This window comes from Ischnura elegans, chromosome 1 (genome assembly GCF_921293095.1).
Source record: "Ischnura elegans chromosome 1, ioIscEleg1.1, whole genome shotgun sequence".
Classification (NCBI taxonomy): Eukaryota; Metazoa; Arthropoda; class Insecta; order Odonata; family Coenagrionidae; genus Ischnura; species Ischnura elegans.
Window position 1 is genome coordinate 154,508,866 of NC_060246.1, and position 13,284 is coordinate 154,522,149.

Consider the following 13,284-nt stretch of genomic DNA (forward strand, 5'->3'; position numbering starts at 1 on the left):
TGAAATATGACTACATATGTATATTTTTAAATGAAGTAATTGTTAGCATTATCATTCATCTATAATTTTTTGAGAAATCAGCACAGTTGTTGAAAAATAGGCACGCAGTCTTTGTTAATGCTTATCATCTATCAAATGAGGTAGCTTCTCAAATTGACGTGTTTGTTTGAATGTAAGATTGAACTATACATTACAAGTTCTTTTCTTTCACATTGCCTTTGTTTATATTCTGGCAATTTTTCAGTTATGCCATTTTTCATTACTTCTATATAGCATCAGCCTTGCTACTTTACATTGAAAAATGGTTTTCAAAATACTTCTAGAGTAATTAAACAGAGTCACTAGTTGTTCTTGTGTTAAGCTGTTTTGATGGTCCATGATTGTCAATATAAAATAGTATTTTCAGTGATATTAAGCGCAATTGACTGTCAACCCATTAAAAGAAGGGTTCTATCAGGTCGTAATACGTTTAGTCTTTGCCGTGGTTTTATCTTTATTTTCACCGTTTCCATTGTTGTCATGCCTAGAAAATTTGTATTTATGTTACCGAAGGTTTCGGGAATTAGTATCAACTATCCGAAAATTACCAACATTCTTTGCATATCAAACAACGAAGAAATCTGCCCACATCTCCTAATGGGTTAATGGGCTGCTAGGACTAACAATGGCGGACGTCGTCATTCCCATAGTGGAAGCCTATGCGACGACTCGACATGATGAGAGAGTAGTGTTGAGAGAGCAATCTAGAGGACTCTGTTCGTTTGTATGACTGCCGCTCCGCCATTGGAATTTGGTGGCCATTTTTTGAACTAATCCCCATACTCAATTTTATATGAATAAACAGATAAATAATTGTAAATTTAGTGTTTTCATAATTTTTCCTGGGGTTTCAGACAATTTGAGAGGGGGTCTTCATTAGACTTTTTGCCGTATCTCGTCTCGTTCACCCCATACATTTGTATGAGTGAGTGAATGAATGAATGAATGAATGAGTGGTCGTTAGGGAACTTTATAGAATATAGATTAACGAATGTGGTGAGAACTCATAACCGTACCAATTGTCGGCTGGTTTGCTGTGATTATGGTTTCCACTGCGATTGCGTCATTAATGGAATTAAGCTCTCTTTTACATTTTACTTCTTTCGGTTTTCCTTGTTTTAGGCCTTCTACTATATGAATTTACATTGTATCTGATGGTTGGTTTTTTTCTTATTTTAATCTTTTTATTCAATTGATTTCGTGTTTTCGGTCTACTATAATGTTAACTTATTAAGAAAGGTGGAAATACACTCATGAGATGCATGCATGAATTGATCAGAGACATTTGGAGACAGGAAATAATGTCTGTAAAATGGAGAACTGGCATTATATGCCCCATACACAAGAAAGGTGACAAAACGATCTGCAACAATTACAGAGGAATTACACTGTTGAGCATTGCATACAAAGTGCTCTCAGGAATTATACAAATGAGAATTAGCAAAAGAGCTGAAAGCATCATTACCGAATATCAGGGTGGATTTCGACGTGATAGGGGCACAACAGACCAAATATTTACTTTGCGTCAAATATTGGAGAAGCACTTCGAGCACAACCAAGATTTTCACTTACTGTTTGTAGATTTTAAGCAAGCGTTTGATAGTGTGAAGAGAAGCACACTGTATGCAGCACTAAACGAATTAGGCTTGCCTAAGAAGTTAATCAGACTGGTAAGAATGACAATGCAGGAAACCGTAGCTAAGGTCAAAGTCGGCAACAAAATGGGTAGTGCTTTTCCATTTAATATGGGAGTAAAGCAAGGAGATGGTTTGTCTGCAACATTGTTCATATTGGCCTTGCACTGGGCAGTAAGGGGAGTTGACACTGGTGGAACAATATTCTATAGGAGCAGTAAAATACTGGCGTATGCAGATAAAATAGTCATTGTAGCCAGATCTGCAAGGAAGTTGAAAGAAATAATTGGCTCACTAAAGGAAGGCGCAGGAAGAATTGGACTGAAAGTTAACTGTGGCAAAACAAAATACATGTGCATGTCCACATCTGAAGCTCGCAGACGACCTCAGGCATTAGATATCGACGGAGATAAATTTGAGGGTGTCTCATCCTTTAAATATCTTGGGGCATTGGTGACATCGGATAACTCAGTAAGTGCTTGCATAAAAGGCAGAATCACCGCTGGTAACAGAGCGTACTTCGCAAATCATAAGTTGTTGAAAAGTAGACTGATAAGAAGAAATACTAAATATAAAATATATAAAACTTTAATAAGACCTGTTGTCACTTATGGATGTGAATGCTGGACGTTATCAACAGCAGAAGCGCACTCGCTTAGATGTTTCGAGAGAAGGATCCTAAGGAAAATTTATGGACCCATACAAGAAAATGGAGTTTTTCGAAGACGATGGAATGAAGAACTTGACAACCTCATAGAGGGCCAAGACATTGTGAGATTTGTCAAGTCACAGAGACTCAGATGGATGGGACATTTGATAAGAATGTCAGAGGAGAGAGTGGCCAAAAGAGTTTGGGAGGGAAAATTATTCAGCGTAAAAAGAAGAGGACGTCCACGCCTAAAATGGCGAGATGGAGTGGAAGCAGACCTGGTTACTTTGGGGATAAGAGGATGGAGAATTAAGGCCATTAAGAGGGAGGAATGGAGGAAGATTGTATTGAAGGCCAAAGCTGAAAAAAAGCTGTAGCGCCAAGGAAGAAGAAGAAGATAATATTAGTGGTGCTATTCTGGTTCCGTAGCTTTCTCAATAATTCGCAAACTCTGAAAAAAACATTATTGCCACCTGAATATCAAATTATTAATCGACCTTTTTGGGCTTAACACGTTAAAATTCATCAAGTGTAGTGAGTAGAGAAAAATATGTAGTAATTCACTTAACTTAATTGGTGTAACTAAATACGATGCTTAGCATGATTATCTGATGGTAATGTATTAAATCCTAGTACGCCGAAAACTTTAAGATAAGTTTCATCTCACTAACGCATCATGGTGTGGGAATGAAATTAGTTGCTGGGCCATTGACCAGTGCCAAAAAATAAATTTGTCAACGATTAATAAAGTCTGACAAAAGACCAAATAAGATAGACTAGGTTATACTTAACGTTTTGCTAGCAGTTTTTATTCATAGACTTCACGGATAAGGAGACAATATTAAAAATATTTTCCTTTAAGATAAGATATTGACTCCGAAATATTGAGGGGAGAAGGTAGAGAAGTCTATTTATTACCTTTCATCTCAGTCTTTTGAATCTTCATTTTGGCTTCTACCGGATTTTAAGCTAAGTTCTTTGAAGCATGCGACATGGTAGGAATTTCGTTATTATAAGAGAAATATAAAGCAATTATTTCACAAACTCAAATTTATAGTTGTTTCGTGCACATCCCCAATAACTGCAGTATAACGCTTGTGGCCAAAGAGTAAAAACTGGAGTCATTTTTCAGGCTATTTTCCGAATATTTGGTTTACACTCATCACGAAAATTCTAATGGCATGCGCTGTAAAAGAGAAACTACACGGTGTATTAGATGCATACCGCTTTAATAATATTCTCTTCTAATAAAAAAACATTTGCAGTAAATTATGAAAATTTATATTTTTCTATGAAAATTATACTGCAGATGTTTACGGCAAGATCAAACATTTTCGATGGAATGATTTTTTTTAATTATAATTTTATTTCAATTATGAAAATTCTTACGGTTATGACGACGTTTGGAAATTCCATCTAAATATGACTATCACTTAAAACTCGTAAGTGGTCGATACGGTTTTCACTGTAGGGTTCTTTTGAAGATTCAATTCCTTATCATGCAGCAGGTCCGTATTCATAGAATTTTGTTCTTCTGAGATTTCGATGAGCTGACCTTTTATTATTAAATAACTAACTGCATTGCTAGCTGGAAATCTCTATAAAGCCTTCCCTTTGGTTCATCCTCTGGTAGCAAGATGGGATTCCGTTCCAATCAGTGAGAAAAGGGCCAAATTGAATTGATTTGATTGACTCTTATCTGCGGAGAAGGAAAAGAGGTTTGAGTGATGGAATAAAAGTTGTCACTAACAGCTCTTCGAGGAAGTTATTTTTATCCTTTACCCTCGACTTCTCTTCAGCCTTCTCCATTTGGCCAAACCCGAGGTCTAAAACTGTTTCCAGGGGTCGCATTTATCATTCATTTTCGCTCATTTCGCTCGCATAATCGATGATTAAGTCAATTGACCATGCAGATCCTTATAAATGAGGTGCTCTTTTCATTTTTATCATGCGATTTTCCCTAAATACGTAGTTTTCATGCTAACTTAGTGTCCAGCTGCCGGGTTGGGTACAGCTGCCCGAGAGCAAAGCTTATTTTTCGATCATCATTTGTTCACAAATCATAGAGTAAACCAGCAGTGGATGTTTGCTCAAAGCAGGTGTGAATGTTGGCTTAACCCTTTCGCTACCGCATTTTGGATTTTGATCCTAAAATTTTGAAACTTATATTTTTAGAACCAGCTATTTTTTTTCAATTTTTTGAGTTGTGTCTGACCTCTGTAGCACTAATGGTTTTAAAAATACAGATCGTCCTCTAAATGGGACATTGGGAACAACAGCGCCAGTTCCGTGGTGTAATGATTTCCAAAGTCTTAAAGTATTTAATACTGTAGAGCAGCCCTGACAGTTAGAAGTAAATTTTAACCCTTCCTTTTTTCAGTGAAGAATGTGATGTTACTGTAAAGAAATAGAGATAAATTTTTTCACTATTTTATATAGTAATAAAACCAAACTTCAATGTGCGGTGAGCAAGATTTATTATTTTCTTTCACCCTGTATTAAAACTTTTTCTTAAATTTCAATTTTTTCTGCAAACATAAGAATAGGAAAATAGGGGACAACGAAGAATTTTTGTTTACTTGATGAGTAATTGTCACTACCTTTATAACTTTTGTTATGTGCTCTATTTCTTCTTTCATTTGTTTGCTTGTCAGCTCAAACTTTTCCAATATCATGCAAATGTTAGACCAATAAAATACCAATAAATAAAAATAATCATCCATTTATATGATGAAAACAAGTAACATCAAATTGATTAGAAATAAAAATTTAGTGCTGGTTTTATTTTTTAAACATATTTTCTCTTTTCTTACAACGGCGTGACACAATTTTTACTTTTTCACGTGATACTCATGGAAACAATTTTTCTCACGTGCACAACATAAATTAATGTTACATTTTGTGCATATTATATATGTTTTACTTTTGCATCCGGGATTTTTGCATCTGCCAGTGCTTGCGACATTCTTAAATTCAGGAAAATGTCCCACATTATCAAATCTGATGTCATCTATCGGTTTTAAAATTTGCTTCCTTCTTTTTGGAACTGTTGGTGAAATGACAGGGCAGTTGGATGGTCGACCGCGTTTCTTCCCTGCAGTCGATCCACAAAGAACAAGACTTTCCGCAACATTAAGTCGAAAAGCCAGCAAGTCTAAAATTTTATTCTTTGGCAAACCAATTGCTTCTGCATCTGATCTATAATTCAACCAAGAATTAACCACTGCAAGATCAAATGCATGGTTGGCCATCCGAAGTGTCCACTTCCTGGTTCGGATTTTTGTCTTGTAAATAGCAAGTAAAAAGTCGCATTTATCAACCCCTCCCATGCTTTCATTATAGAGTCTAATGCACTCAGGTCGATCAATTTCAATGAAGGCATTGGTAGCTCGATCCCACCGTTTACATTTGTCCATAGTCCCGATACCTTTATAGTTGGAGCCTACATTTACAGTGTTATTATCTAGCCACTTCGTGATAACCACTGACCCATCATTACTCCTGACCTCTTCGGCGTAGCCTCGTTTTTGGTTCTTCTTCACCTTTGGATCATCTGTGAGAGGAGGGTTTGAAAATCTATTGATTCTTATGGTACCAATGGCGTAGATATCTTTCTTCAGTAAATACTGGAATAAATGATAACTAGAAAAATAATTATCGAAGTAGAGGCGGCAATTCTTTTGGTCAATGCGCTCTGCGAGTTGCATGACTACTGACGGCCCGAGACCAAAATCCTTGTATTTTTCTTGAATTTCTGTACTACTACCTTGGTATAAAATGAAGTCATATACAGTCCCACTTTCCCCGCAAAGTGCGAATACTTTTATACCCCACTTAGTTGGTTTATTCTTGATAAACTGTTTCACGTTAATTTGTCATTTGAATCCAATCATTTGTTCGTCTACACAAAGGTTTGGCTCGATGTCAAGGTTTTTACATTGAGCTCTGATAGATTCATAAATCGGTCTGATTTTCCAAAACCTGTCATTAGAATTAGCTGGTTTCTCATTCACATCTGTTACGTGGAAAGCTTGCCGAATTTTATGGAAGCGATTACGACTTATGTTGTCTAAAATGAGCGGAATACTGAATTTTTGGTTCCAAAATAGATGTATCTGCGGGTAATTGAAAATACCCATAGCTAGGTTTACTCCGATAGAAACTTTCATTTCTCGCTCATTTACTGGTGGGAAATTAGCCACATTTGTTCGAGTCGCATAAAGGTTCGTTTTTTCCACCATGTCTTGCACCAAGTCATCTGTTATATAACGCTGAAAATATTCATAGGGCGATGGGAGACTTGTGACTTCTTTAGGCGGTAACTCATAAAAGTTTATGGCATGGGAGTCAAGAGGACCTTTTGTCCAAGAGATGGATTTTCTGTCAGTTAAATTGAGAGAATTAAAAATTTCCTTGCGAACTGCAGGATCAGGGTTTGGTGGCTGTCTTGGAGCCTGACTGCTCTGATGTGATTCACTGGTACCTTGACTACTTGATGCAGATCTTTCCCTGTTTTGCCGCTGACTTGTTGATCTCTTTTCTCTGGTCGAGGAGCTTGAAGCCTTTGAAGTGGACGGCCCAGGAATGTCCTCCGGTAAATTTATAATTTCGTACACATCAACATCATTATCATCTGATGGATTATCTTCATGGTCTCCACCTGATTCAATCAAAATCATTCATAAAACTCTGAGAGGAAAATAAGGTAGCTGACGTGACGTGAATCTAGGGTCTTAGTTATTGTAAGGTAACTTTATCAATTGAAAGGAACACAGGAAACAGGACGAGATATTTTCTTACCTTCTTGATCAATTACAGCTACTTCATTGACTGCGTCCTCATCATCCGAGAGATTTTCTAAATCGGAAGTATCACCATCACTGATTAAAATGTTAACTATTTGTTCATCCGACAAATTGTCATAGCTTAAAAATGACATTGTTCTCTAAATTAGAACGTTAAGTTTCATAAAATCTCCGAAAAACAAACACAAGCCGTGAGCACGCACTTCCTTTCACAGTTTGTTTACTTTGATCGCTGACCGGAAACAGGTGGCGTTGAAAATATTGTCCTCTATACGGGACGATGTTTCTATAGAGTATAGAGGCTTCAGAAATCACTTCTGATTGATCTAAAAAATCCCATGCACTCTACCAACGTATCTCTATTTAAAAAAAAATAACCGAGACTTTTATCAATGTCTTAAAGGAAATAAAAAAATGCTAAATTTGTTACGTCCGGTCACGTAGTAAAACAGCCCGGATATCCCAATTGCGAGAGTTGTAAGTAGTTCTAGATACGCCGAGTAGGTGGCAGCATTATACAGACCGCATCAATGTAGTGTCCTCTATATGAGACAAAAATATTAACAGGTCCAGAATAGGTCCCTAGTCTATTTATCTCCATTTTAAGCAACGTCCTCTATATGGGACAATAGAGCGAAAGGGTTAAGTAATAATAAAAGCACATCGAATTGGTTCATGATGTCCATGAAAAGTGTCTGGGTGACTTTTTACTACTTTTGTCGTAAGAGAAGTGTGAACACTATTTGTAATGCATATTTTAATATACTAAGTCAAAGAAAAATTAATGAATGGTGCAAAATCATAATGAATGTAATCATATTTTCTTTTACTACATTAGATTACCAATTAAAATAATATCTATCTCCATTGTGTCTCCTCTATTGAATCTTAAAATATTACTCTGCTACGTAAAGTGGCATGCTAAAAAATAGAATAATAATATGCTACCATGGTCGTAGCGTTAGGGAGCACGTCATAGGTACGAAACTAATTACTGTGTTGGTTGGCTGGAACGGGAGGAATCGCAGCAGTGACCAATCGCTGCCTCCACCAGAAACCCTTCGCAAGAACTTACTCAACTCGAAGGAAACTTGTCATCAGGCATTCTCCGAATAAAGGTTAATGTAACGTTGATTAAAGGGGCGTCACTAAGGTTGCCTTGGTGGAGATACCGCTTATACATACATACTACACTCACGCTTTGGCCTCAACTCTGAAAGGAAATCCTCGGGCTCGAGCGATGGTACAGGTAACTTAGACATGATAATATATGCGAACCGCTTGGGAAATCAAATATTCCCCCTTCAATACATTTGAAGGTCAGTTTCCCACGTCAAAAAAACCTCTGGTAACAGTAAATGGTGGACACCGCGGGATAAATATGGGATATTTCTGGAGAAATCTGCAGTACTGAGGTGGTAGGTGAGGCAATTTATAGATTTTTTATCATATAAACATTGGTGATAACATCAGTTAAGTTTCCATATTATCCTCACAAATAATGCTCAATAAATTATTTAACCAAAATAGATAAAATAAATTTTCCTAAACATTAGTTATGAAATTTTTTTCTCATCTCTGAAAATAAAGCTTTAATCGTAAAAGTACACCTTCGAAAGTAAAAATGTTTGCGATTATTTTATTGTGCGACTTCATTGTTAGAATAAGCTGCCATTATCTTTGTGGATAGCATAAGCTGAAAGAAACATATCTCAACCACAATCAGCACACGTTTCAGATCCCTTATATCACTGTATATTACGTCATTCTGCATTAATGTACACGCATACTTGACGGACAGTTTCACTCTGAGGAAATGGGAATGGACTGTAGGCTAAAAGGAAGTGCAGCTAAAGTTTAAATACGAAAAAATAAAAAGCATAGGAATAAAAGTTCTCTCGTGGGAAAAAATTGGGATTAAATGAATGGTGGTTGCTGATATTTTGTGAAAATTCATTGTAGGATATAAGTTGAAGATGCATTTTTTCACATAAATATCTATTTAAGAACAAGTTCAGATGTTTGACTGCACTTTAGTATCATCAGGACTCGGTAGTAAATTATATTCTCATGATAATGCTGCGTAAATGAACCATGTTGACTCATTTTTAAATAAATATTTACACTGAAGTGTAGAAAGTATCTTTACTTCTAATCCTAAATTTACGAATGGGTTGTTTCCATGAAAGGAATGTAGTAATGCAGTCGTTGTCTTCGTTAATTTAGTGAAAAAAACTGTGATCGGCCATAAAAGCTGCTCAGGTTCTCAGTGCATACTAATATGCGAGGGAATTCGAAGCTTTTTCTTTGAGGCCCTACGGGGCTAGGTAATTCGAAAATAAAATTTTCATCCCGAAATGAGGAATTTCACTAGAATACACCTTTCCTCTACCTACGGCGGAATTCATTATCTCAACGTGAACTGTTTTTTTTTTATTTTACGGTGGTGAAGTCACTTAAAAGAGATTCATGTAATTATTATATGAGGCTAACTGTATAGATACAAAAAATTGAGTACCTTATAGGTACGATATGTAACCTAGGCTTTGAGATCCATTATCCATTCCATCCATTCGTCTCGTGAGAAAAACATTGTAGGGAATATAAATTCCTTCGATTACTTCAAGTTCTGGAATAAGTACAAATTCAAGGAAGTTTTTATGCACAATGAATGCAGTGCAACGTTTCGTTAGCTACTCTCCGTATTGATCTCCATCACCGTCGAATGTATGAGGTACCAAAATTTCCAACGCTGCAGGAATGCAGACCGCATCGCATCGCATATTTGGTGACTGTGTGAGCAGTCAATGTCACGATCTTCAGCTGAAGCTGGTAATCGGTGTTAGGCATGTTTTATGTGTTCGGCGGTTATGTGTTTATGTGGTCATTTAGTTTTTATTGTTTGGGTTGTGTAAGGGCTCTTCTAGGTCGATGGTACTTGAAGTGTGGGTTGTCTTGGTATGTCCAGATTGGTGTGAGAAGTTCATTTTGTGTTTGATGTAGGGAGTCTTCGAAGGCTGTGGCAATGTCGTGTAGGAAGTCAGGTATTGTTTTGATTTGTAAGTTGTTGTGAATGTAAGTGTTGCGGACGTACCATGGTGCGCCTGTGATTGTTCTCAGAGCCCGGTTCTGAAGGACTTCAAGCCTGTTTAGGTGGGTCTTGGCGATGGAGCCCCAGGCGGGGTATCCGTAGGTAATGATCGGCCTGATCATGGCTGTGTAGAGGATTTTCTTCGTTTCCAGAGCTATGTGGGGACTTTTGAGCAAAGGATATATGGCCGCAACCGCGCCTTTAGCCTTTGCAGTGGAGGCCGTGGTATTTGCTTGCCACGTCAGTTTTTCGTCCAGGGTTACCCCGAGGAATTTAACTGTGGAACTACGGTTGATTCGTGTTCTCCCGTAGTAAATTGGGGAAGAAAGCGATTTTTTCCTCTTCCTGGCGAACTGGATTACCTGGCTCTTCTTCGGGTTCAGTTGGAGCTTCCAAGATGTCATCCAGTCCTCGATGTCGTCGAGGTGATCCTGGATGTGTTCTGCGGCCGTGTCTGGATCGAAGGACTTCGAGAGGAGTGCAAGGTCGTCGGCATAGAGGTATGTTTCGGTGTTGGGATGGGATGGCAGGTCATTTATATAGATGTTGAAGAGGGTGGGGGACAGTATAGATCCTTGCGGTACGCCGGAAGAGATAGGGTGCAGTACGGATTGGGAGTGGTTAGCTATGGAGAAGAAGGTTCGGTCAGAGAGGTACTTCAGGTCCTGTGAGGCCTTTGCAGGCCGATGGCTTCGCTCCTGTTGACGGCTGATGCCGCGGGGGTTGGCCGGAGTACGCTGGCGTGCGTCCTCGACGGCCGATGGGTTGGCGCCGGGTGGCGTCGGAATCGCTCGCAGGCGACTACGTTGGTGACGCAAAGCGTCGAAGGCGTGACCACTGGCTCAAGTGAACACCTGGTAGCTTCCCCAAGCTCTTAGAGTGGATAGCAAAGGAGTCATTCCAGAGCTGTGGAATGCAGACCAGCGGAGAAAAATATTTCTTAACCCTAGAGCTGCGCCATCGTGCATATTCCTCCCTCACTTACTCATTCCGATAGAAGAATGGCATCCCTCATGCCAATTTTAACTACTTTCTAGGGTAATTCCTTAGTCGAGGTATGGCTGTAGGATATTTCACTGATAATTGGTATTGTAAACGTGCAGCCGCCGCTGAAGCTAAGATTGAGGAATGTTTAATTACGAAGCCGTGCTGTTTTTTTATGATTCGTTTAGATTGGCTCCAAGATGTTTTGAAGGCCTTTGGATGCATTAAATATGTAAACAGAAAATTTTTCATAAAATATTTGTTTTTTTGGGCGATTGCAAACATTAAACAGTTATTGAAAACATTCAAAGTTTTAGAAAAAAGATACAGTTTCCAGCGTAATTCAGTGGAATACTTTGATTTATGACATAATGAAAGCACATGTCTTTTTCCTCTCTCTTTTCTTTCTACCAAATCAGGTTTCGGCACATAGTGCCATTTTCAAGGTATTTCCTTTGCAATGGTATTATGTGCCGAGGCATACCTTGAAAATACCTTCACCCTGGCCATATTAAAATTATGCAAAATATGTGCTCGGGTGTGATTGGATTTACTTGATCATTTTATTTATTTATATAGATTTTGTTTGCTTAAAAATACGTTGGAATGGAAATACGAATTTTTCGCTGTTTGTTGTTCGTGCCCTTGAATAGCCTTAAGTCAAGATGAGACTACTACTCTTAAATTTTGCATTTCACTTATTTTGCTCTGATTTGCGTGAGTGGAAATCCATTACTCGGAAGTATTTTCCCATGTGGCTGCTATTCGAAGTGTATGAAAGGGTCCACAATGCCTGTCAAGCGAATGGAGCGTGACGAAGAATTGGAAAAGGGACATTTTATGCCTTTTATGTGAGCCATTTACATTTTATCTTTTATTATTCTTCAGCTGCCATGCGTGCTGATGGAGCTCGAAAAAAAAGTTTTATTTTATATTTTTCCTCCTGCGTATGCTCGCACAATAAAATTGGACTCCTCAATCCGCAGGCTCTCTCTCTAGAATTGCCGAGTACGCAATTGTGAGATTGCGGACAAAAAAGAGGAGAAGCTAGGGTAGTGCTTTGGGGTGGAATCTTCTCTTCTTTTCAAACTCAACCCGTCTCAAGATCAGAACCTAAATAAATGAAGGAATCCACACATCACCCTTGGCAAAGGGCTTGTGGCAGTTTCTCAGTATTATATGTGTCAATAAGATGACAGCGACTGGAGGGAATGTCAGGGGAAGGCAGGAAAGAAATGTGGAAGTTGCCCTACGGATACGATTCATCCACGGTATCATAATATCTCCAACTTTTATGCAAGGTATAGGTACAATGGAAGGAATTATCGTCTTTCCTAGAGAACTAATATTAAGAAAATATTAAAACTCTTTCATTCGGATTGAAAAATTGAAATAATTAATTTTTACGGTAATGATCTGTTTTTCCGTTACTATATAAGAAAACAGTTTAAAATGAATGCATAATAATTAAGAACGTTTAATTCAATCACGTTTACTAGTAGTTTTTATTCAAATAGATTTTGTTTGCATACAAAAATTTCAGAGAATGTATAATGCGTAATATAAATTATAAAATATCATCAAAGCAGTGATTATAAACACTTTTCTATGAATGCAGAAAAAAATAATAAGTTTATATTAAATTGCTTAAAATTGTATGTAATTGCCCAATTTTATCGGTGAAAGACTATAAAGTCCGGTCGAATAAAAATATATCGCTTTAAAATTTAATATAAGCTGAAATTTTAAAAGATGTTTGGGAGGGAAACCGCATATTCTAGATTTGTTTAGACTATTTTATTTACATATGTATGATACAAGGTTATGATAAATTTTGAGAGTTTCCTTGTAGTAAATTCTTAGAAATTTAGCTTTGAAAATCAACTTTTATGCTACTTAAGCTAATTGTTTGAGGCATAAGGGTCTGAATATCCAGTGGGACTTTGTGATGTGTTGCGGAAAATGGAAAGTTTGCCATGGAAGGGGGGCAACTCGCACGAGGAAGTGCCGGACATGGTTGTTGAGAAATGAAATGACAGGGAAAGGAAAGAATAAAGCAGAGAATACGAAAAATGGCAAAGT

At 37.6% G+C, this 13,284-nt stretch overlaps 1 protein-coding gene across 1 annotated transcript; it reads right to left on the bottom strand.

The window, feature by feature from the left end:
• Positions 1-4,017: 4,017 nt before the first annotated feature.
• On the bottom strand, positions 4,018-7,632 carry LOC124167380. The gene is made up of 4 exons (XM_046545412.1): positions 7,123-7,632; positions 6,507-6,982; positions 5,812-5,948; positions 4,018-4,021 (listed from the first exon to the last, which is right to left on the bottom strand). Exons 1-4 carry the CDS (start codon positions 7,259-7,261, stop codon positions 4,018-4,020), a joined length of 756 nt encoding a protein of 251 aa, XP_046401368.1. The 5' UTR covers positions 7,262-7,632.
• Positions 7,633-13,284: the final 5,652 nt, after the last annotated feature.